Source organism: Limulus polyphemus, unplaced genomic scaffold (assembly GCF_000517525.1).
Source record: "Limulus polyphemus unplaced genomic scaffold, Limulus_polyphemus-2.1.2 Scaffold1056, whole genome shotgun sequence".
Lineage (NCBI taxonomy): Eukaryota > Metazoa > Arthropoda > Merostomata > Xiphosura > Limulidae > Limulus > Limulus polyphemus.
The window spans coordinates 316,291-324,951 of record NW_013666666.1 but is presented as its reverse complement, the minus strand read 5'-3'; the positions used below and the strand labels follow the sequence as shown (position 1 = coordinate 324,951).

Sequence of the window (8,661 nt, the reverse complement as noted above, 5' to 3'; positions counted from 1 at the left end):
CGTTAGTACTGAAACCTGATATTTTGCATTATAAACACTCAGGCTAACCACTGAGTCACTATTATGTTTTAGTTTCATTTATATGCTATTGTGAAAAAAAAGATGTTGCTGTCAGTTTGTCATTGCGTAAAGGACTTGCAATTAATTAGTTTTTGTTTTGTTAGTCATGTAACATTTACGCTTATAGCTTTAAATTTGCTGTCATCTATTTAGTTACTTGTACAAGACAATTATAATATTTTTTTATACAGCAATTCTCAATACGTTAATGGTAAATATTTATTCAAAGAAGTTGCATCTCTCATCTTTACATTTGATTCTGAAGAAAATAAAATTTCAACCAGAGGCAGTTGAAAATACATCACACTGAATTTCTTAGCACAAGTGATACTTAAACAAAAATCTTGTTATGGCACTGATAGTAATTCTTCCATACTAAAAAAAAATACGTTTATCAATAAATGACATGGAATATAATCTCTTAAACTATTTAATGTAAAGAATTTCTTGTATAATTTTCCATTTATAAGAACTAATGACTTAGCAATGTCAGAAGCAATAAATGTGATCATTATCATCAATTATATTTGTCATTAGACAACAGTATTAGGTTTACTGGATATTCAAACATTACCTTCTTTATTCCATCCATTCAAAAATCTTATAAGTCTTCATGACAAGTATATTTCATTATAATCATATCTTATCAGCAAAAGATGTTCACACGATAACAAATGATCATTATATTGTTCTAATAAAGTAATACAAATCTATTACTTAGTTTTGTTTATTAATCAGTTTCCAGATGAAATTAAGTTAGATTTTTTTTTACCAGCTTTAATCATTTAAGTGTACTGATAAGTCTTCTAAACATTTTCCTGGACTAAAGTAGATCTGTGGTAAAATATAAAAGTATTTTTTTAGATAGTAGCTAGAATCCAATGATTTAAAGCAAGGTTTCACACACTTTAAAGTAAAATGTTAATATTGTTTGTGAAGAATGTTAATTAGTTCTTTGACTATTTATATACACCACTTTATTATTCTTAATAAAATAGATTTAATTTCCATTATCTTTGGCTTTGTAATGGTCAGTGATCAAGTCTGAGGTTTCAAGTTTGCTTTGTTCAGCTTCACCTCTATAAAACAAGCCATAGTCATTTCACTTGGTCAATTCGTTGTAACACACATCACAAACACGCAATGGTTTCTTGGCAGAAGGAATCATAGCTACTTTAGATGAACATTCTTGGCAAAAGATGTTTCCACAATGTCTACAGTGGTGCTGGAAAAATTAAATATATTACATATCTTTTGTACATTTAAATGCCCAAAGTTACATATACTTTTCTTAGACTAAGAAATTATCTACAATAAATATAACATTTTTTAAACGTATGTAACATATCAAAGCATCAGCAAAGAATGCTTATTTTCTTCCTGGACCAAAGTTCATATATCCGAGTGAGGTAACACTCAATTTTAATTTTTTAAATAATTAGTTATGATAACAAAAAATAAAAGGTATCAAATAAGACTTAAAGAAAAAACACACACTGATGCTTTAATTCACAAAAAACTCAGTTTTCACTTATTAGCTTTATTTTTTATATGAATTATCCATTAGTATAGATAGAGAAAAACAAAAATATCATCTGTTTACATTAACCAGAACAACATCTATCAATAATGGGAATAATTTTCATTCAATCCTAATTTTGTTCTTTACTTCATTAACAATTTTTCACGTAGTTGAAAAGCTGGAGATATGTTAAATTGATGAATCTTTGGTTTAAAATACTTTAAACAGTTGTTTATTAATCATGTGATACTCCAAATTTTGTGGTTGTAATAATAAGTACTTTCTTACCTTTCGTACAGTAACTGTAAAGGTTTTTCCACACGTGGTACAATGAGTAACTTCAGAATCATCTGCCCACTTCCTGGTCATGTGTTTTGTGTTCTCAATCTAAAATATTAAAGATTTTTTTTAGTGCGTAAAGAATAACTTTATAAAAAACTAAAATCTGTTTTTTACAAGTAACTTTGAAAAATCAAAACAGGTTTCAATAATCTGATAACAATTTTGTTAAATGGCATACAAAAAGGCATAATATCGTAAGTTTAGACTATAGCTTATCCCACAAACTTTAAAAAGATCCAACCTTTTAATCAGTATTTCTAAGTTGAAGGTCAATTAAGGAATTAAAAGTAGTATAATATCTGTAAAAGGCAGAAATATCACCTTTTATTTTAAGCTAATTAACATTTAACTTTTGTAATGTTAACTTTAACATTTAAATTTCTCCAATGGGCATAATAAGATAAGATGATTTTTGTTACAGTATCTGTCTGGTACCATTTTAAATAAAAAAACTGAAAATCTTTAGAAATATTTTTATTGAAAAAAATAATAATTTTTTACAAGGAACATTACAACATTTAATGTGGTAAATTAAGTGACCACTCATTTCTAGATTAACAATATTCAAATAAAAATCTTTGTTCTCAAGAAATTTGTTAATAATTCTTAAGGCTAGTTTGGGACTGAGCTTTTGTTTGTACCATAATTCAAATTAGGCTATAAGGTCATTATTCTCTTTTTTTAGTATTTTTGTTTAGGAAAGAAAACAAAATGTAGTATATAAAAATGTCAAGATGTTTATAATGTTACCTGTAATGTTTGGTTTTCCCTCCCCAGTTCTTGCAAAGCTGCTACAGTGTCATCATACTTCCTCCGTAGTTCAGTTGTCGTCACTCGTAGTTTCTCACACTCCGTTTCACTACTTAGACATCTAAAAATAACAAGATAACATAAAAAAGAAGTATACACTGGTAATGTTATGCTTTTCAGAAATTCATTACAATACTTTTTATAGTAAAACTCCATGTTAAAATCAGATTCATCATTTAAGCACTGATAAAAACAATAAGAGAAATATACATACCTTTCTAAGAGTGCTCTTCTTTCATCTAAAGCATTATCCAGTTTAGCTTCTAATTCTGGGGTATAGAGAGAGATAAAATAAATGTAGCATATGTAAATCCTTTCATGTTCAACCATAAACTGCAATACTTTGAAGTACACCTTGTATATTACAACCTTACAGTATTTGGTGACATAGCTATTAAGTCTTTCCAAGTTTTCTGAGATATATAGTTATGAGCTTAATATTTTTATATGTGTGCAAACTTTAAAAAGGTATGATATAGGTTTTTTGAGAACAGCCATTTACAAATTTATGGCATTGTTCAGTAAAATATAGCTACAGTAAGTTTCCCTTTAGCTTTCAGACAAACTGTACCACTTAAGTAGAGTATGTTTACTGATAGCTACAGTAAGTTTCCCTTTAGTTTTCAGACAAACTGTACCACTTAAGTAGAGTATGTTTACTGATAGCTATAGTAAGTTTCCCTTTAGTTTTCAGACAAACTGTACCACTTAAGTAGAGTATGTTTACTGATACCGTGAAATCTGGTTTTATTAAGAACTGTCTTTAACTATTCTTGGAATAGGATGCATTTCTTAAAAATTATATGTCTATCTAATTTCAAAGTATGTTATTCTCTTGGATCAAAATTGTTTCTGAACTTTAAAAACTCCTTTTACAAATTTGCTGATAATAAGTAGTAAATCCATTCTAGAGGTCATTAGCTGCTGCTTTATTTCCACATACTGTTCAGTAAGTACTGACTATCTTAGAGGTCATTCTGTATTTCTTTATTCCAACACACTGTTTAATAAAGTTGCTACTCCATTCTAAAGATCATTAGCTGTTTTTTTACTTCCACATACTGTTCAGTAAGTACTGACTATCCTAGAGGTCATTCTGTATTTCTTTATTCCAAAACACTGTTTAATAAGTTGCTACTCTATTCTAAAGATCATTAGCTGCTGCTTTACTTCCACACACTGTTCAGTAAGTACTGACTATCCTAGAGGTCATTCTGTGTTTCTTTATTCTAACACACTGTTTAATAAAGTTGCTACTCCATTCTAAAGATCATTAGCTGCTGCTTTACTTCCACATACTGTTCAGTAAGTACCGACTATCCTAGAGGTCATTCTGTGTTTCTTTATTCCAACACACTGTTTAATAAAGTTGCTACTCCATTCTAAAGATCATTAGCTGCTGCTTTACTTCCACACACTGTTCAGTAAGTACTGACTATCCCAGAGGTCATTCTGTATTTCTTTATTCCAACACACTGTTTAATAAAGTTGCTACTCTATTCTAAAGATCATTAACTGCTGCTTTACTTCCACACACTGTTCAGTAAGTACTGACTATCCTAGAGGTCATTCTGTGTTTCTTTATTCCAACACACTGTTTAATAAAGTTGCTACTCTATTCTAAAGATCATTAGCTTTTGCTTTACTCCCACATGCTACTAGCTAAAATTATGGCAAATTTTGAAGTAGAAATCTTTGATACTTCTCCTTTAAAACTAGAAAAATGGAATTATTGTAACAACACAAGACAAAACGTTTGTCATTTCTTCATGCTGAAGTCTAAATCATTCAGTTCATGGTGTAATATAAAATCTTTACATGATCACAATTATCACATGCTTACTCAGAAAAAAACAAAAACTTCACATATATTAGTCATTAAATACAATTTCAATTACATGTGCACATTTTTGATAAATAGTCTTCAAATACTAGTTAAAGAACAAAAACAAATGACCATTCAAAATATTTCACCAACAGAGCTTTTAAACAGGATGAAAAACTTCATAAAAGAAATATCTTATTAGATTGTTTTATAACGAAGTATTACAATCACTGTAAATGTAGTAATGAACTATCTCATAAAAATATTTAATTCTTAGAGTATTTGACAAATTTTACTGTACAAGTGTTGATTAAAATATATGTTATAAAAATAACTAATGGATGAAAAAAGTCTTTGGTCTGGTATTTATCATTAACTGACTACTAACTATGCATCAAATATGTTTAATAGTTTTCTCCTTTTGAAAATTTAAATATGGCTAACTAAAAAATGAAAGGAGTAATGAATTAACATAATAGCATTGACTTTACTCATAAATCAGTTTTATTTGATATGATGGTTGGAAGAGAGAAAAAATATATAAATACTTAAGTATTTAAACTTGATCTATCACGTTCACACATTCAAAAGTTAAGTCTGGAAAAATAAGAGATGTATTGAGGTACTAAAATTGTCCCTAGAGTCACTAAATTAATAACAACATGGCGTGATAATCTACGTTCATTATATAATACGGAGAATTTAATACCTAATGTATTGGTATAGTAAATAATTTAGATTTCTTGTTGAAGGAAGTAGATTAGATTCTTTAATATATAAATGCATTTTATCAATAAAGTAAACAGAATGGCATTTCCATGTAGAAAAGTCTGTTCATCCATATCTTCACTTGTGCCAAATTTTTAATACACAATACTAGAATAGGGAAAACCAAAGTTTACAAATATGCAAAATATGAAGGAGGTACAGAATTTATGTTTGTAAAGAACATACAAATCACTCAGAAACTTAACTTCGAACTACTTAACCTAGAAACAGCAACAGCACATTTTTCAAACCAGAATTTTATACCTTCTTTAATTAATATCAAATTCACCATCTTACTTATGTATACTGTGTTAACATTCTTGATAATGCCATGAGTCAAAATTACAGAAGTAAATACAAACACAAAATCAAGTAACCCACAATGGTTCATGAGAAGAATTAGGCCACCTATCCCAAATTTATAAAATTATACAGTAATTTTTTTAGTCATGAGCACAAAAAGGTTTTAAATTTAATTCACTGTTGACCAATTAAAAATGAAAAAAAAGCAGACATTAATTAAAAATGAATGATCACTTTATTGCTTTTTATGCTAGAAGAGAAAAAAATTAGTTGATCAACTTTATATACTTACCAAATTGCCAGTTAGACTCAGCTTTGTTACTCTATAGAGTTAATAATTTTCTCTATTATTTAATTCCATTCATCCATTTTTATTATTGTTGAGTATTAATTCAGAGGTATTTAAATGACTAAACTGGCTGAAATTGAAAGGTTATTTAAACACTGCAAATTAGCAATATGAAGGTCACTTTTGTTCAAGCTTAAAGAAATGATGATCAACTTTCAAATTCACATAACCCATAATATGTTAGTTTAACTAATGTGAACAATGAAATAATATTACTTTCCCACACTTAAGTATCTGGTTATCGATATGTATTGCTTACCTAGAAAAGCCAAAACTACAATTGCATTCTTAAGTCTCTTGATACATAAAATGCAGTTACATATCTAAATCTGATGTTTCAGGCTATAACTACATCAAGGTGAACTTAATAATTGGACAGCAAGTACAACAATAAAAGTAATAAATGAAAAAATGGACAGTTATCCACCATCAGCATCTATCCAAACATGGAAATATTCATAGAGGTTATCTGGTAAAAGGTTAAACATGATAGAAAAATTAGCTCTATATTTAAATGTTACATTATTAAGTGCAACATTAGAGCGGGGTGATTAGTGGTATTAATCTATTAGTAAAAATATTTAACTTGATAAATACAAAGATTCTTTTCCTTTTCCAAGACTATAGTAGTCTATTTTATGAATATTTGCTGATTAAAAGACAAAAATGTAAACTCAAAGCTTTGTTTCTCACCTCTACAGTAGGTATTGAAACAAATAAAAGTTACAATTTAAAAAAAACTTCTGAGTTTCTTCAAATTCTCAGAAATGAAAAGTAGCCTTGACTTGTTTGATTTGCATAGATTGACAAGGAGTATAATAAATAGCAGTTCCAATTCTTAGATACGATATTTCTACTAAATAATTACAGTGGTTAACCGCACTAATTGAAAAATTTAGCAAATAAACAAACTTCACAAGAAGGATAAAACTGTGAAGAGCACCCACTCACCAAGTTTATCACCACCGAGTTCATCAACTTTTTTTTCAAACTGTTCACGCTTGGACTGTTCATTTAACAAGTCTTCTCGGAGTGTGCTCAGATTTTCATTCAGAATGCTTTTCTGTGTCTCATACTGTGCTTCTTTTGTCTCCCACTCCTGCTGCTGTTTCTGTTTACTGTGAGTCTCTTGAGCCTGTCATGTAATAAATCATAAAATTGTACATCAATTTCTTTTTGTAAGCAACTGAAATTTTCTGATAGATCAATCTACTAATTATCAAAAAGTTCTAATCAAGGCAAGCTACAGGTATAGATAACAAAATGAACAAAATAATTAATGTAGCTAATTTAACATTCCAGTCTAATGTAATGTCATAAATTAAGAACTTATAATGACCAGAATTCACTGAAACTGTATATTATAACCCTAACTTAGGTTAGCCCTAAATTCATATTCTATGTAGACAGAGCATGTTGGCACTTGGTACAGCTGTAGTATTATTTAAGAAACATTTAAAGAAAAAATCTGGAAAAGAAACATGAAAAAGTAGTAATCATGTAAAGAAAGAGGGGGGGAAGAGAACTATATGAAATAATGAAGTAAACATACCTTTGAAACTAACTACTGATCAGATTTTATAGAGAGTAAATAAACAATGAGTTTGAAGTCTAAAGTTATTTAACTATCAAGTAAATAATTTTATATCTCCCTACTGTGAAAGACTATCAACAAAACTGAAGTAGTTGTTTTACATTAACAAGAGTGTTATGTTAAAACCATCTACTAATAACTATAGTTTAATTGTCTATTCCATTACTTACCAACACATTACTCTTTGCACAAAAACTGTATAAATTTGGTTTGTTTCGAATTTCGTGCAAAGCTACATGAGGGCTATCTGTACTAGCCATCCCTAATTTAGCAGTGACATACTAGAGTGAAGTCAGCTAGTCAACACTACTCACTGTCAACTCTTGAGCTACTCTTTTACCAATGAATTATAGGATTGACTGTCACATTATAATGCCCCCCATGGCTAAAAGGGCAAGCATGTTTGGTGTGAAGGGGATTCAAACCCGCATCCCTCAAATTGCGAGTCGAGTGCTCAAACCACCAGGCCATAAACTGTATACTAAAAATTTGTATTCATATACATGATACATGTATATTAACAATTACTGGTGAATACCATGAACTACCAGTAAGAAAAATTTTTAAATGATTTATTAATTATATACTCAAACTTACAGGTTATCTATTAGCAATGCATACTTAAACAGGTGTTAAGTTTAGCACTCATAAAATTTGTGTACATTTTCTACATGTTATTTGACACTTCAAGTCCTAGCAGATACCTAAAAGCATTTTTGAATCTGATTTTCATGTAACACTGTCAGAAAACAACACCTGTAACACTTGTTCATTGCACAGTCTTAGAATAGACCAATATAAAAATGTCAACTTTTAGTGCTAGTATGGTTTGCAGAAAACAAACTATCCGACAATAACAATGACCAATAATATATACACCTGGAAAAAGTTAAGCACCCCCAAATATTTTTCAGGATTGCTTATTGAAAATAAGGTTTAATTTTCATGATGTTGAGCAATGTTCATAATTTCAAACATAATTAAAAGGATGTGAGCGTTCAGGTGTGACATTTAAACCAGGCGTGTTTTTTTCCCCTCGTGCAACTTGCTCGCTTCTTCGCGTCCAACATGGGCTTTTTTATCGTGCA

At 29.3% G+C, this 8,661-nt stretch overlaps 1 protein-coding gene across 2 annotated transcripts in view; it reads right to left on the bottom strand.

Moving 5' to 3' along the window:
• Positions 1-270: 270 nt before the first annotated feature.
• Positions 271-8,661, bottom strand: part of LOC106461907 (early endosome antigen 1-like) — a 185,333-nt gene continuing 176,942 nt past the window's right edge. For both annotated transcript variants that reach the window (XM_013921774.2, XM_013921775.2), the window contains 5 exons: positions 6,931-7,114; positions 2,949-3,003; positions 2,675-2,795; positions 1,871-1,969; positions 271-1,285 (listed from right to left, as the gene is read on the bottom strand). In XM_013921774.2, the coding sequence (XP_013777228.1) occupies positions 1,163-1,285; positions 1,871-1,969; positions 2,675-2,795; positions 2,949-3,003; positions 6,931-7,114 (582 nt within the window). In that variant the 3' untranslated portion in view covers positions 271-1,162. The remainder of the gene's footprint in view (positions 1,286-1,870; positions 1,970-2,674; positions 2,796-2,948; positions 3,004-6,930; positions 7,115-8,661) is intronic.